This window comes from Amphibalanus amphitrite, unplaced genomic scaffold (assembly GCF_019059575.1).
Source record: "Amphibalanus amphitrite isolate SeventyFive unplaced genomic scaffold, NRLGWU_Aamphi_draft 000016F_arrow, whole genome shotgun sequence".
In the NCBI taxonomy this organism is placed as follows: Eukaryota; Metazoa; Arthropoda; class Thecostraca; order Balanomorpha; family Balanidae; genus Amphibalanus; species Amphibalanus amphitrite.
In genome coordinates, this window is record NW_024881512.1 from 1,771,392 (window position 1) to 1,787,838 (window position 16,447).

At 58.6% G+C, this 16,447-nt stretch overlaps 1 protein-coding gene across 4 annotated transcripts; it reads right to left on the bottom strand.

The window, feature by feature from the left end:
* Positions 1 to 368: 368 nt before the first annotated feature.
* On the bottom strand, positions 369 to 16,277 carry LOC122386769 (uncharacterized protein KIAA2013 homolog). Of its 4 annotated transcripts, none has more exons than XM_043376329.1 (15): positions 16,241 to 16,277; positions 15,815 to 15,929; positions 14,346 to 14,473; positions 13,683 to 14,038; positions 13,207 to 13,343; positions 12,659 to 12,776; positions 12,415 to 12,540; positions 11,679 to 11,867; positions 11,292 to 11,462; positions 10,750 to 10,889; positions 10,464 to 10,613; positions 5,451 to 5,575; positions 4,804 to 4,975; positions 3,211 to 3,232; positions 369 to 1,951 (listed from the first exon to the last, which is right to left on the bottom strand). In XM_043376329.1, the coding sequence occupies exons 2-15, from the start codon at positions 15,868 to 15,870 to the stop codon at positions 1,919 to 1,921; spliced, it is 1,923 nt and encodes a 640-aa protein (XP_043232264.1). In that variant the 5' UTR covers positions 15,871 to 15,929; positions 16,241 to 16,277; the 3' UTR covers positions 369 to 1,918. The 4 variants fall into 4 exon arrangements, with proteins under 4 accessions (XP_043232264.1, XP_043232255.1, XP_043232283.1 ...); XM_043376320.1 differs by having other exon boundaries at positions 14,346 to 14,491; XM_043376348.1 differs by lacking the exon at positions 3,211 to 3,232.
* Positions 16,278 to 16,447: the final 170 nt, after the last annotated feature.

Genomic DNA, 16,447 nt, shown 5'->3' on the forward strand with positions numbered 1-16,447 from the left:
TTCGTGCCTGACCCATGGTCAGAGGTGAACCCTTTTTGTGAGCTCATGAAGGGTCGAATGCACTTGAAAACAATGAGACTGCTTGAGGAAGGTTGTCACCAATGCCCATGCAAAATTTCGACTGTTTATTTCTTGTTGAATCAGAATTATTGACAAAAAAGCATGGCTGGTACCTGTGAACGAACTTTTGAGACACCCTGTAATCCGCATTGTGGTCACAAACGCCCCCTTTTTTAAATAAATCGTGGTATTAACAAACAAAGCATATACGAGACAGGCATAAAACACAACCATTGCACAAAACGGCAGACCTGCCGTAACCTCGCAGCGGCACACTCTGACGTCACTGGATCACTCACTGACGTCACCGGACCACACCGGGCTATCACATCGCGGCGCTCGGGGCACAAGGCACGGATTGGGGCCGGGCGCTGCTGTGGCTCGGGCCGGAGAGTCCTGTCCTCCAGTGAGGGAACATCGCTTCTCCCGGGCCGATCCGGCTTAATGTGGGAGACGTTCGCTCGGCATGGCGCATAGCCTCTTAGCGCAGTGGAATACTGCCAGTCACACGCGATATCCCCAAACGCCGTAACATAGCCCACCCATCGTAGTGGAATGGTCGCCTACTATGTTAAATATCCTCCCAAAGCGGGCTAGCTCTCCGCCAAGCGCGGAATAAGTATCCAGCATTCGCCGGTTGGCGTATTCACCACACACAGGCTACCTACCTGTCCAACGCAGAGCAGCTCACACGGCGCAGGAGAAACACCCGGCACATAGCGCTCAAGGCTGGCATCGTCCGGACGGATAGGCAGCCCACTGGGCCGGCCAGCAGCCGCGGACCCCACCGGACAGTTATCAGCTATCAGTCCACTGGACCGGGTCCCCACCCCGGCCAGTCCACAGTTATCCGTCCACTGGGCCCGCGGCAGCACAGTGCGACCAGTCCACAGTTATCAGTCCACTGGGCCCGGGGTCCCAGCCCCGGCCAGTCCACAGTTATCAGTCCACTGGGCCCGGGGCAGCACAGTGCGACCAGTCGCGTCCAGGTGCCGATCACACACAATCCCCACTGCGTGCTGCCATTGGTACAGTTGTACCACCCTGTTACCCTCACCGCACTACTGCCCTTTACCCGATCACCCACTATCCCAAATCACACGGACTGGCTCGTAACACCCGACGGTAACCGTCATAAATAACAACACACGACTATAATGCAGCTTAGTTCCACACACTCCTGTGGTTCACGTGAATCGATGCCCGCTCACCCGTCCGCCACTATCGCCGAGTCGGTCCGGCGGTCGGACGGTCTGCAGGGCGCTCACTGAGTCATCTTCCATCGAACGGCGGTCTGCCGTCCCACACTGACCGCAGTAGGGGACGGACCCGCGGTCTGCCGTCCCACACTGACCGCAGGGAGGGGACGGACCCGCGGTCTGCCGTCCCACACTGACCGCTGGTAGGGGACGGACCGGCGGCCTGCCGTCCCACACTGACCGCAGGGAGGGGACGGACCCGCGGTCTGCCGTCCCACACTGACCGCAGGGAGGGGACGGACCCGCGGTCTGCCGTCCCACACTGACCGCAGGGAGGGGACGGACCCGCGGTCTGCCGTCCCACACTGACCGCAGGGAGGGGACGGACCCGCGGTCTGCCGGCGGCCCCACCGCCCCTCTCCGGTCCCCCCGACAGCAGTCCTCCGCCGACCACTGACCACTGACCGAGTCACTCCCTGGTGCGCGCTCACCGGCCGCTCGGACACGTCCACAGCGCAGCCGACCCGTGCACCACACCCGTGGTACGTCCTGATGTCGTCTTACTGAGAGCCGCGGCAGGGGTGGCGGCGGCGGCGGTGCCGGCCGGGACCAGCGCGGCCAGACGGGACCCGAGGCGGGTCGGAGGCGGCCCCATCGCCTCAGCGGACCTTCACCGATAGTCCGAGTATTTGCTGCCGGAGCGGGAGAAAACAGTCAGCCACCCAGTCATGGCCCGGCCGAGGAAACAGAACAGTCTTAGCACTGTGAGGAAATGGTGAGGGAAACATACCAAGCAATGCGAGGAAACGCCGTAGGAACAGAGAGTCACTGTCAGATCATGCCGGGATAAAACTCGAGCGCCAGCGGATGGGGCAGAGGGGGAAATCCGAGCACCACAGCTGCGCTGACTGGGCCCGAAAGTAGGGACGGGAGAGAGCCGGGTCGGCGCCTTTGACGCTCCTGTCGAGGAATTAGGTGGGCGGACAGCTGCGAGGAAACGTTGTGCCGAGACGGCCATTTATCACGGAAAGAAATCTGCCCCAGCGATGAGAACGGGATTTTTCACAGCCATCAAACGACATAAAAAACATGCAGACACAACGGGGACAAAACCCACAATTAAAGACGATACGGTGGTTCACAGTTATGTACAGTAAGTGAATGGTCCATCGATGATTAATCGAGCGGATGCCTTTCAAAGGAAATTCGAAAAGTCACCTCAATAGGCAAATGACTGCGTTTCAGGCATAGTGAAGCTACATCGTTAGTAGGTGGGGTTAGCCGACGGCTATTTGCTGAACGGCAAGGCAATGTTTTTGCAAATTTATCACAAAGAGAAACCCTAAAGCAGCTAAATACAAATAGGCACCTAACTACGTCAGTGCAATCCCCGATTTACGGGCAGGAGAAGATTGTCCGGCGTTGTAGCACGAATCCACTACTCATTCCTGGAATATATGTTCAAAGCCTTCCGCTGGGAATCCCACCGAGCCCTGACCTCGAGGACGGGTCTATTCGAACACAGCGATAATGAGCCCCACGCAGGACCAGCCCTCCATAATCGGGCACGACGGACGCGGCCGAAGCATGCGGACAAACCAGCTACTGAAGCTGTCGGCGCCGACAGCAAACTGCTGCTCCGACCGGAACCACCACCGGCAGCGGACGGACACCCTCAGCAGCTGCAGCCGGCTGTCGGCGCCGACAACAGACTGCTGCTCCGACCGGAACCACCACCGGCAGCGGACGGACACCCTCAGCAGCTGCAACCACTGCCTACCGATCACAGGGATAGCCCCTGGACGCCGCCCACACCCAGCCGGGGGCGCGGCTCGGCTAGACTACACCCAGTCGCACGGAAACCGCACGGCGACGTCCGCCCAGCACGGAACCCAACTAGTCACCCAGCGGCCCGCACGACAGCCGTCCTGAGACGTCCGCCCTAACATACCGATCCGGAGCGGCGGTACGATCTGAAACAGCAGGCAGGCCCATCAGGAGTCGGTCAGGGGTGGGGGGCACCTCCGACTACCAGAGGAGTCGTGTCGGCGAAAACACTCGGGGATGCATTGCGACTAGAAGTCCAAGTCAAGCTCTGGGCCCGTGCGTAATGCGCAGCCATTCCAAGCGTCAAACCAACTGATGATTGGCGGCTTGAGGTCAGGTCACGCTAGCCTAGCGTGTCATTAGCCCACATAACAGTTCCGGTGCAGTGCGCTTTGGAAAATGTGTGCTCGAGTCTGACAGCCAGCCGTCAGCCACGGGTGAGAGCTCTGAGGGCCGGCGGTAGCGGCGTAGTCGAGACGGAACCCAGCGGTGCGGCTCACAGCAGCCGGCGGTGCCACCAGTGACTCCCAGCACCCCCGTCACCGGACCCCAGCACCGGCGTCACACAGTTGTCACACAGGCATCACGCGGCGCACTGACCCGGAGGGGCGCCGCCCCGCGGCAGGGTGTCGTGTCGGCGGCGCCCTCACAGGCCGGCCACCAGCAGCAGCGTCCGACCCACTCTGCGCGGCGGCGGCAGGCGCGGCTCACCGACACCGCCCGGCGGGGACCTAACTACAGGGGAGCGGCGTGGGGCAGCAGCATGGGAAGGGAACTCCTTGTAACGAGGAAAGATTCATTGGTGATAGAGCTAGAATGACAGATGTGGAGCACGAAGCTAGCATATCATTAATCTAACATTAATATAGACAGACACTGGCTGGCTAAAAGAAAATCAACAACAGAATTAATCACATGCTGTTACAAAACCATAATTGATGCTTGCCGATTCGTGAATTCAACTACTACAAAATAAAACGGATCAAATTTAAACATCAAACGTCAATTTTCATGCCGCCTGATTTCATAAAAAGGCTTTGAACGTACAGCCCACCGCTTAAGTAATGTAGGGTTTTACCAATCTCAACGGTTGGCTTTGACTGGCGATTGTTAAATGCGGAGTGATCGAAAAGAAGATGTCAATAGTTCAAGTTGCAGCTGCAAGGGTGACGATACATATAAGCTACATTCAAAGTTTCATTGTAGTCTGGTTAATCGTCCCTAAGCTTCAGAAGCAGAACATACCCATGACTGAAACCGCACATTGCTTCTGCTGTGGACTGTACCTTGTCATAAATGAACGTCAAAGCACCAACCACGCCTCATTGCGCTACCTCCCTCGTGTGAAACTCCTATACGACAAAGCGCTCCGGCAGCTCGATGGCCAAGCTGACCCAGCCCCGTGGCCTCCCTGACAGATCAGCCCCGCCACCGCAGCCCACACCGTCCGACCCGGCCGCCCGGAGTCGGCGCCCGCCACCACCCGCACAGCGGCCCCCACCCCGCTCCCCGGGAGCCCGCCCCGCCCCGCCCCGCCGCCGGGAGTCGGCGCCCACCACCACCCGTACCTACAGCGGCCCCCACCCCGCTCCCCGGGAGCCCGCCCATCACCGTCCGACCCGGCCGCCGGGAGTCGGCGCCCGCCACCACCCGCACAGCGGCCCCCACCCCGCTCCCCGGGAGCCCGCCCCGCCCCGCCGCCTCCGGGGCGACGTACCGCGTCCTGAAGGTCTTGTCGCCGCCAAAATACTCGTTGATGATGAGTTTGATGAGGAACAGGTGGAACACGCCGATCAGCAGGAAGATGGTCACCCAGAAGAAGGTGGGCAGCCCGCCCAGCGCGTGGCCGTGCCGGTGCAGCGCCATCAGGTGGTGGTCGTGTGCCGGCGCTGCCACACAGAGTCACGAGTCAGGTCACACAGAGTCACGAGTCAGGTCAGGTCAGGGATCAGTTACCGGCCCGTGCGCCAGCGCAGTCATGCAGGCAGGCTCAGTCACCAGGACCAGTCACGGGTTTAGTGAGGACACGGAGGTGCCGTGCAAAGATCACTAAATGAGAAGAAAGTGAGCGAGCGACAGGTAGACAGGGTGAGCGAGCCATGAGATCGGGCGGGTGAAACAGACCATTGATGAACTCCAATTCAGCGGCCAACAGATCACAAAACACCACATACAGACAATTACTGCATCGTCAGCATCCGTCTATAAATCACATCCGTCTTCGTCTGCCGCACATAATGGTACACAACGCAGGACCCTGCCAGCGCCTGATCTTGTAGACATGTAGAAGCTATAACACAGCCGGAGCCGCCACCCCGTCCACCCCTGCCCTGGTCCAGGAAGGCAGGGTGAGAGGCCACTCACCGAGGCTGACCTCCTTCACGTGGATGGTGTGCTTGAGCTCCTCGAGGTGCTGCCAATCGGGGGTGATGTAGAGCACCGCCGTCGGCGGGTCGGTCAGCTTCACCGGGAAACGGGTCGGCTCCGGCCTGGGAACAGGGGGTGGGGTGGGGGGGGGGGGTCGGTCAGCTTCACCGGGAAACGGGTCGGCTCCGGCCTGGGTACAGGGGGTGGGGTGGGGGGGGGGGGGTCGGTCAGCTTCACCGGGAAACGGGTCGGCTCCGGCCTGGGAACAGGGGGTGGGGTGGGGGGGGGGGTCGGTCAGCTTCACCGGGAAACGGGTCGGCTCCGGCCTGGGAACACGGGGTGGGGTGGGGGTGGGGGGTCGGTCAGCTTCACCGGGAAACGGGTCGGCTCCGGCCTGGGAACAGGGGGTGGGGGGTGGGGTGGGGGTCGGTCAGCTTCACCGGGAAACGGGTCGGCTCCGGCCTGGGAACAGGGTGCGGGTCGGTCAGCTTCACCGGGAAATGTTGGGATATTGTGACCGCGGACCGGCCGTGTGGGGCCGTGGAACAGGGCGGGGTCGGCGGCCCGGCCGTCCGGCCGGCGAGCCGCCTGACCGCCGCGCGGTCATCGCGCATGCGCTCTGTGCCGTGGTTATATAAGGGCGCGACCGTGACCAGACTGGGGCAGTCGGCGGGTCGCCGTGTCCGTGTTTGGTCTTCGGTCGCTGGAAGCACAATACACCGTGTCGTGGTATATGCAGCTTTACTTGGCTCTAACATATTTTGGCGCGGTCGGTAGGACCAATAACGTAAATGGGCTGCATATGAGTTTTTAAGAAAGAAGATTGCTGTGAGAGTTCTGTGACGGCCTACGCAAGCTCACGGTGGAAAAGGTGGACGGAGCCGGTGAGTAGAGACTTTGGGTGATGAGAGGTTCTCTCCAGTAGAGTTCAGTATAACAAACTATGGATTTATCTACCATTTTCCTTTCAAGAGCCTCGAAATTTAGTGGAGAGTCGGGGGAAGTGTGGCAGAAATGGTTCCGCCGATTCGAAGCTCAGACGGCGAGCATGAAAGCCGGGGACCGGCTGGCGGCTATGGTGGGTCTATTGGACGGAGTTGCACTGGACACATTCGCGTCACTCACCGAAGAGTCACGGAAGGACTACGGCAGGGTGGTTGAAGCACTGAAAAGTCGGTTCGGTCGGCAAATAAGCACGTTGCAGGCTCATGCCGAACTCAACCGAGTTTGCCAGTCACCTTCGGAGTCTGTTGAAGACTTCTCAGCCAGGATCAGAGAGCTGAGTGGGCTAGCCCAGCCGGCTCTGCCCAGCGAACACAGCGCTATGGAGGGATTCCAGTGCGGCCGATTCATCTGTGGCCTCCGTGACACGCAATTGCAAGAGAGGTTAATCAGCCAAAACGTATCCACACTGACTGACGCGGTACGCGTTAGTAAAGAATTCGAAGAGACGAGGAAGACGATCAAGGCAGTGCGAAATAATGAGATCGACGTCATCGGGGCGGTCCGCCCGGTCGGGGGTGAAGCAACCGCGGGTCAAGCAGAAAAGACTGTGACGGACAACAACCGGCTCACAGCCATCGAAGATCATATTCGCGGGCTACACGAGTCGATATCGGCCATCACAATGGCGCCGAAGACGACAACTGATGCGAGTAAGTCTCGCCGACTTCCCCGGTGCTACCGCTGCGAGCAGCCGGGTCATTTTCAGCGAGACTGCCCCGAGCGTAGCCGTGGTTCACCTAGCGACAGATGCTTCGGCTGTGGAGAATTGGGTCACCTCAAGCGACACTGCCCCATTTCATTGCCGTCGACAAGGGATGGGCGCGCGCTGCCGCTCTGCTTATGTTGCGGGCAGCAGGGCCACTGGATGGCGGGGTGCCAATACTTCCAGGGTGGCAGCACTAGCGGAGGCCACTCCGAGACAAGAGCTGCTGATCCCCGGCGGGGCGCCGGTGCGCATCAGGAAAACTGAACCGGACTGGAGCCGTGGGACAGGTCCCAGTCCTCTCGAAAGCGTCCCCACTCACGGCGTCGGCCGTTTGGGTCGTCATTCACGGCGCTCCGACATGGGCGCTGGTGGACACTGGTGCCGACTTCACCATGATGCGAAGAGGATTTTATGAGGGGAACCCAGCACTCAGAGCAATCCGGCTCAGCCCGAGCGCGCGCAATGCTATCGGAGCGGGAGGTACCTCCCTCCAGGTAGTTGGTGAGTTGGAAAACCTCTCATTATGCATTGATGGAGTCAGCTTCCGATGCCCGGTAGTGACCGTGGCAGACGACCTCGTGTACGACGTGATACTAGGTCGCGACTTCACGTGCATGCATCGCACGGTCATCGACGACGACGCTGGCTCATTCAAGATTGGAACCATGAGCGTTCCCCTGCCGAGCCGGGAGCAGGTTCGCCCAAGACGTGCGCGAGTGCGATTACTGTCGAACGTCGTCATTCCAGCACGGTCAGAGAGCGTGGTAGCCGGTAAGCTGGAGAGAGTGGACGGCGTGCAGAGTGATGAAATGGGTGCAGCCGGGATATTCGAGCCATCAACCGTTGCGGAGCGGGAGGGACTCCTGACTCCAAGGGCTCTGGTCGTTGCAGACGACGACGGGTGCGTCTCGATCATTTTGACAAATGTTGGGTCTGAAGAAGTCCGTGTTCTCAGAGGCAGCGACCTAGGGACATTTTATGATGCCACAAACGAGAAGGACTGCGAGTATAAGTTGTGCCTGGCTGCAGACGGAGGCGTTGGGGACAGTGATGATGACGACGTTGATGATGTGAGCTGCAGAACAGAAAGGCGTCAGAATACGACGGTGACAGAAGTACTTGATGTGGACGGATCTGACTTCTCAGCGGAAGGAAAGGAGAAGCTCAGAACCATTCTCAGCGATTATGCAGACATCTTCAGTCAGTATGCGGGTGATATCGGCAAGACAGATTTGCTCGAACACCACATCGACACAGGGGAGGAGGCTCCCGTGAAGCAGAGACCACGGCGGGTACCAGTTAAACTCCGCGAGCAAGTCGAGATGCAGAAGAAGCAGATGATGAAAGATGGAATAATTGAAGAGAGTACAAGTCCGTGGTGCTCCCCAGTCGTCCTGGCCAGAAAGAAAGATGGAAGTTTCCGCTTCTGCGTCGATCTCCGCGCGATCAACAGCCGAACTCGCGGATGTGCGCATCCTCTGCCGAGGGTCGACGAGGCGTTGGATACCCTAGCGGGGGCAACGTGGTACACGACGCTCGACATGGCGACCGGTTACTGGCAGGTCCCGCTGGCCACAGAGGACCGAGAAAAGACGGCGTTCTCCACGGGCAAAGGACTCCATCAGTTCAGGGTGATGGCCATGGGTCTCAAAAATGCTGGAGCCACATTCCAGCGACTCATGGAACTGGTGCTTGCAGGTCTGGACTCGAAACGCTGTTTAGTCTACCTTGATGACATCATCATATCAAGCAGATCCGAGGACAAGCACATCGCAACGCTCCGTGATGTCTTCAAGCGAGTGAGGTCGGCGAAGCTGAAGCTCAAACCAGAAAAGTGCCGCCTCGCAAAGCGCGAAGTTACGTTCCTCGGTCACCGGGTCGCAAAGGAGGGACTCCTACCGGACCCACATAACATCCAGAAGATACTCGACTGGGCTCCACCGAAGACGGAAGATGGCATGAAGAGCTTCCTCGGATTGTGCGGATATTACAGCCGTTTTGTCCCACAATACATGGATCTCACGAAGCCGCTGAGGGAAGCCAAGGTGGTGGGTGACCACCTGACGTGGACGCCGGAAGCTGAAGCAGCTTTTGAGAGTCTGAAGCAGGCGCTGACTGCACCTCCAGTGTTAGCCCTCCCTACGTTCCGTGGTACATTCGTCTTGTACACGGATGCATCCGACTCTGCAGTCGGTTCAGTGCTCGCGGAGCGGGTGGGTGACACGGAGAGAGTCATCGCCTACGACAGTAAGGTGCTGACAAAGCAACAGCGCAGATGGCCAACATATGATAAAGAACTCTGGGCCATCGTTCACGCCATCCGGCGATTCAACCAGTACACAGTTGGAGCAGAATTCGAAGTCGTGACCGATCACAAACCACTCACGGGTGTACCGGAGTCCATCAATGTGGAACGGGACGGGACGGGAAGACGTGGCCGGTGGGCCATCGAGCTGAGCTCTTACCAGTTCCGGGTGGTTGTCCGGCCGGGCCGTGATCACGGCAATGCCGATGCGATGTCCCGGCAGCGACCAGTCAACGGCAATATCTGGACGGGCAAGCGCAGCAAGTCCTGTCCCGCCGAAGCCGGTCAAGCACCCGTGCATACCGCAGCTACAAGAGCCCAAGAACCTGCTTCTGGTGAAGAGGAGAAATGTGTGGGGAAGACTCGAGGCGCTGCAGAACGATTACTTGGCTCTAACAGAAACGGGTCGGCTCCGGCCTGGGAACAGGGGAGGGGGGTGGGGTCGGTCAGCTTCACCGGGAAACGGGTCGGCTCCGGCCTGGGAACAGGGTGCGGGGTGGGGGGTCGGTCAGCTTCACCGGGAAACGGGTCGGCTCCGGCCTGGGAACAGGGGAGGAGGGGGGGGGGGGTCGGTCAGCTTCACCGGGAAACGGGTCGGCTCCGGCCTGGGAACAGGGGAGGGGGGTGGGGGGGTCGGTCAGCTTCACCAGGAAACGGGTTGGCTCCGGCCTGGGAACAGGGGGTGGGGTGGGGGGGGGGGGGGGGTCGGTCAGCTTCACCGGGAAACGGGTCGGCTCCGGCCTGGGAACAGGGGGAGAGGGTTGGTCGTTTGCTTTCATTTTAGCGTCTGGTGAAAGGGCGGCTGAAACGCCGTTAGCATCTCGCGGCAGTTTGCCCCATTCGCACGCCGCCGAGTGTCAGAGTGGGCGCGGCAGCTCACCCCAGTTTGACGGGCGCGGCAGCTCACCCCAGTTTGACGGGCGCGGCAGCTCACCCCAGTTTGACGGGCGCGTCCAGCTCACCCCAGTTTGACGGGCGCGTCCAGGCAGCTCACCCCAGTTTGACGGGCGCGTCCAGGCAGCCGGCGTCGCATCCGAAGTAGGAGCGGTCGCTGCGGTCCAGCGACACGAACAGGTTGGCCTTGTTGTTGTCGTCCACCGCCACGCGGATCGTCACGTGAGTGGCGTTACCAAAGTTCACCCGCCTGTCGGACAGGGGGGGGGAGAGAGAGAGAGGCAGAGGGTGAACCGGGTCAGATACGGCCGTCACAGCAGGTCGGCGGCGAGGTCAGAGATAATGTGTTCAATTACACAGGTGTTGACTCTGCGCTCCACACCCACCTGAACACGTAGTCTCTGTGCATATCCTTGGGCTCCATCCCGAACTCGAGGTGCTGGTTGGAGAACTTGAGCGCGCCCATACTCAGGATCATCGCCTGCATGACGCCGTCGGCGCCCGCGCCCAGCATGTTGTGGCAGCCCTGGGGGCGAGCGAACCGACTCAACAGCACATACACAACCAACAGGTGCCGCCCCCAGCAGGCTGTGGCAGTCCTGGGAAAGGGAGATCAGCGGGTTCACACACACAGAAAACACGTGTGGCCCTATTCGCTTGACATTCCTGTCATTAGACGAGTTGCATTGGATGTGACCCGTGAACACATTAAAGAACAACAAGCCAGCCATCAGCACGCCCCAAGAAGCAGTTCTGGTCGACACCAAGCTAAGAAAATGCACCCTGCCCTCCTCCGGCCAGTAGTTATGCTGTTGCCGGCGCTGCTGCTCCTCGCTGTCCCATCCCCAGCTCTCTCCCGCGGCACCGACCAGCGACCTACAGCCGCCGCCCGCCGCGCCGGCCGCTGCCCTGCCGCGCGCACGCCCACCTTTTTCTCGAGCAGTAGCAGCCACAGGTTGGCCGTCTCGAGCACGTCTGCGACCGTCTGCAGCGGCGACCAGAGCCGGCGCGCCTGCAGACTGTGCAGCTTGTCGCCGAAGCACCCCTCCGTGTACTGCAGGTAGGCGGCGTGCTCCTGCAGCCTGGCCACGTCCGTCGTCTGTGCCAGAGCGGTCAGACGGCGCGGCGGGGTCAGAACGTACAGCAGGCGCGGACAGCTGGTGTTACGACACCACAATATAGAGGCCAGTGAGCAGGGAGGTAACACAGTCGGAAACACGTGCAACATTCGCTGCAAGACCCTATTCACGGTTCACTGACACTGCAGCGCTGAGCGGCGGACCGCTCGGCCCCGGCAGTCTCCCCACCCGTTTACCTTCTCGTGCAGGGGCGCGCGCGCCTGACTCATGACGTAGTACAGCGTGGCGTTAATGACGTCGCCGTTGATGACGTCATCGGCCAGCGAGTGTGAGATGGAGAAGCCGGAGGTCCAGAGGCGGCGCCAGACCTCGACGTGGGCGCTCAGCAGCCGACTGGGGTCCTCTGACACCGCCTCAGTGTACGCCTGACAGGGGGGGGGGGGGGGCGGTCAGCCAGGGGGTCGGACGGGCTGGTAATGCACTCCGTGGTTAGCTGTGTGCTGAGATACGGATCACTGGCGTAACGCGGCGCGCCGATCGACCGTGGCCAACAGCAGCCAACGGCGGGATATGTGCGGCAAAGAGCCCCGAATAAACACCCTACTGTGATAGTGGCGCAAGCTGCATTCCCCTCTCCATGCTGTAAAATGTAAATCGGCTATACCAGTAGCATATCGAGACCGTCTGGCGCACCATACCAGTAACATATCGCGACGGCATAAGTAACATACCAAGACGGGTATAACATACCGAAACGGTATCAGTAACATACGGAGACGGCCCCAGTGACATACCGAGACGGTACCAGTAACATACCTAGACGGCATCAGTAACATACGGAGACGGCACCAGTGACATACCGAGACGGTACCAGTAACATACCTAGACGGCATCAGTAACATACGGAGACGGCACCAGTGACATACCGAGACGGTACCAGTAACACACAGAGACGGTGTACCAGTAACATACCGAGACGGCGGCGCGCTCCAGGCCGAGCCGGCCGATGCCCTGCCGCGCCTCCTGGTCGCTGGCCGCCGGCTCGGTGTAGTTGACCGAGGTGATGATCCGCACAGAGGCCAGGCTGGAGGCCTTCACCTGCAGGCAGAGGTCAGATACGGTACCAGATGCTGTGGAAGGCGCGCGGCTGGCAGACCCCTAGTGTGTGCCCCGTGACACTGCTAAATCACTCACCGCGACGCTGTTGCTCACTCACCGCCACGCTGCCCGGCACGGTGGACGACACGACCACGACGCCGATGAACTTTAGGTCCTGTGTGCGGACCACGCCCGTCACCACCACGTACGGGTGGCTGTCCTGGCCGTGCACGACCCTGGGGGGGGGAGGGGTGTCAGACGGTCGGCGTACCACTGGGGACGGACGGGGAGGGGGAAAAGACACCCGTTCCCTTTCAGTCTTGCCTCCCACAGGAGGACGCCCCGTTGGCCGCCGTGTGTCGCGCGTACCCAGGCGCGGATACAAGGGGGGGGGCCATGGGGGCCATGCCCCCCTTGGCCGATTTTTTTTTCAAAAATAAAATAAAAAGTTAAAAAGCTGAAAAGGGGGCCTCCTGAAAATAAAGTGGCTATTCATGTTGAGATGTTGCCTGAACAGCTAGATAAGCTCAATAGACGCAGTTTTTTTTTTTGGGGGGGGGGCCAACAAGTGGGAAGATGGGGCCTCCAACAGGTGGGATTATGGGGGCCTCCTGGTTTCTAATGGCCCCTCCCTTGGAGATTTTCTGGATCCGCCCCTGCGCGTACCTGTCGTGTCGGACGGTGGCTCCCTCCCACTGGAAGACGCCCTGCTGCTGCAGCTCCAGCATGTGGTCCGTCTCGGTCGGGTTGCGCACCTTGATGTCCTGGACCAGCACTCCGGGCGAGATCCGGTGGGCCAGGTACTGCAGCGAGGCCACCCGACAGGCCGTCACACGGGTGGGGGATCTCAGTCTGGGTGGGACGGGTACCGAGCGGCCAGACGGACATACCATCCATGAGCGCAGTGGGCCCCGGGCACGGCCACCAGATACAACGACCCATGAAATGAACAGAGATCGACCTCTGATAACGGGCAGACGCTCGACTAATGACTGCCGCCGGCCAAACAATCCACCGTGATTGGACGGGCCACGCCGAACAACGGGTCTCAGCGACTTTCTCTAGCGCCACACCGACACATTCACGGCCGACGACCGACCCCTGCCCAGGGCCGCCTGTTGGCGCTCTGCCGCCGCCCTCACCTTGTACGTGACGTCCAGCGACCGCTCCGCCAGGGGGTAGCACTGCAGCCGCTGCACCACGCCGCCGGCGTACTGCAGCAGAACGGCCTCGTGCGGCGGCGCGGCGGCGCCCTCGAGCCGCGCGCTCACCACCGCCAGGAACGGCACGCTGACGTTGAGCGTGCGCTGGTCGCGCAGGTACAGCGGCGAGTCGGCGCGAGCCGCCAGCGCCACGAACCCGTTGCCGACGTAGGGCAGGTGCTGGTGGTCGCCGGGCTGCGGCGGCACGCGCGACACCACAGAGTCCAGCCGTCCGAGCTCCGCCTCGAACGGGTACAGCCGCTCAGGGATGCACTGTGGCGCGCCGTCCGACGACGCTGGGTGGGCAGGGGGCCGGTCAGCTGACGGAGCGGCCGACTGGCTGCTGGGGCCACGGCCAGCTGTTGGGGGTGGCGGTAACGCGGCACATACACACTACACAGCCAGAACTTGCTATCTATGAACGAAAAATAACTAGGAATCATATGAAGAAAATACTGTGTTGCTGGCCAATGAACACACTGGCCGCATTTATCAGTGTCTGTGGGAGCTGTACCCGGTCAGATTGGGAGCCCAGGTGACGGGTGTCCGGCTCCTGGCTTCCCCTGTGCACTGTGTACCCAGCCCGACTGGTTCGCCACTCACTGTGGACGTTGGGCAGCGGCACGGAGAGTCGCGGCGGCGGCGGCCGCATCAGCCAGCGCAGCAGGCCCGGGCCCACGTACAGCACCAGCGCCGACATAACGAGCAGCAGGAACAGAGCGCGCCGGGACCTGCGGCGCCACCGCAGCCTGATTCAGGTCAGCAGGTCACAGGGGGCAGGGGCGCCGTCAGCAAGTGTTCTAAAAATGGATTTCGGTTGGGTGTGCCGATAAAGAAAAAATAAACATAATTTCATGTCAGGATCTTCACAGGATTTGAGATTAAAGTGATGTGGATGCATTGAAGTGTCAAGTCATATGTAACCTGGCTGTCCATTTTTAAGACAAAATAATGCCAATTGTTCTTATATTTGGGATGGCCATGTTTTCCTCATTTGGTGTGATTTTCCACCCAAAATTCAGACAATGGAACACTGCTGGATATAGGAATGGTAGGTTCACAATGTCACTTAATACATAGCTGGTGGGGTCACAATGTCACTGGATACAGGGATGGTGAGGTTTCAGACCAATGGATACAGAGATGATGGGATAGCAATGTCACTGGACGCATGGATGGTGGGGTGACAATGTCACTGGATACAGGGATGGTGAGGTAACAATATTACTGGATACTGGGGTGGTGAGGTAACAATGTCACTGGATACATAGATGGTGGGGTAACATTGTCACTGGGTAAAGGGGTAATGGGGTCACAATGTCACTTAATACAGGGATGGTGAGGCCATACTGTCACTAGATAGGTACATGGATGGCGAGGCAACAATTTCACTGTATACAGGGATAGCATGGTTACAGGTCACTGGATACAAGGATAGTGTAGTCATCAGGTCACTGGATATGGGGATGGTGGGGTTACCAGGTCACTGGATATGGGGATGGTTGGGTCATCAGGTCACTGGATATGGGGATGGTGGGGTCATTAGGTCACTGGATATGGGGATGGTGGGGTCATTAGGTCACTGGATATGGGGATGGTGGGGTCATTAGGTCACTGGATATGGGGATGGTGGAGTCATCAGGTCATCAGACCACTGGATATGGGGATGGTTTGGTCATCAGGTCACTGGATATGGGGATGGTGGGGTCATCAGGTCACTGGATATGGGGATGGCAGGTTTGCAGTGAGCTGACTCTGAGGCAGGATCTCCAGACAATTATCAATGGTAAAGTTTTACTTAGATCATATTTCACAAACAAATAGAAACTTAGAGATGATCATACTAAGCAAATGAGGCAACAAATTGCAGGCCCATTCATTGGTCATGGAACTATGAAACTACTTGGTATTACTTTAGTCTACTAATTTGACTATTGTTATTAATATTACCTACATTAAGAAATACTTATGGATGTCATAGAAGGAAGAAACACATGCACTACAAACCATTAATAAAAGATGGGGGTTATATCTAATTAGATGCTAACTGTGAATTCAGCAGCAAAACTCACGAAACATTGCCCTCAAACAGTCTGCGTCCTGCTTTTATCATATCTTCCACCGTCATGGTTTTCTTGCAGGAAAATCAAAGATCAAAACTGCAGTACCTTGACTTGACCTCACAATCTGTGAGCACACATGACAACAGTCAGCATGATAATTGTAATTGCCAGCAGTGACCATAAAAAATATAGGGCTGGGTAGGCATCTTATCACAAGACGAAGCGCCAAGCCAAAGCTGAAGCGGTACTTCAAAATTGCCAACGTCAGCAAACAATCGCCCCCGGCGAATGTATTGGCTTTTGGAGAGGCAAGCGATTTGGTACCCGGAAACCTGAAAGAATGAATAAAATTATGACAACATCAAAGCTTCCAAGGACCAGGGGCAAGCAATTCTATACCCAGTTTGCAACCCAAAAATAAAAAATAAGACACACCACCAGCTTCCAATATCCCAATCGCAAAGCTCTCACTCGCTCCGACCTGGCGGAAGCAGTCGAATTATATTACAGCAGTTTTTTATATAAAAGGACATGCACCTGACAGCCTATTTTAATAAAAATGAGTACAACCATTCATAAAAAACGAATTTAGAAACATCTAATACTAATTAAAGGCGCAAAAACAGTTCATATTCTACTTTT

What these genes read in the sequence shown, in the direction of transcription:
- LOC122386769 (XM_043376320.1), bottom strand. Translation starts at nt 15,870, where the DNA reads ATGACGGTGGAAGATATGATAAAAGCAGGACGCAGACTGTTTGAGGGC. An exon ending in GCGCGCCCCTGCACGAGAAG is followed by an intron (nt 11,463 to 11,678) that starts GTAAACGGGTGG and finishes GCTCTGGCACAG; the next exon opens with ACGACGGACGTGGCCAGGCT. An exon ending in TGCTACTGCTCGAGAAAAAG is followed by an intron (nt 10,890 to 11,291) that starts GTGGGCGTGCGC and finishes GCTCGCCCCCAG; the next exon opens with GGCTGCCACAACATGCTGGG.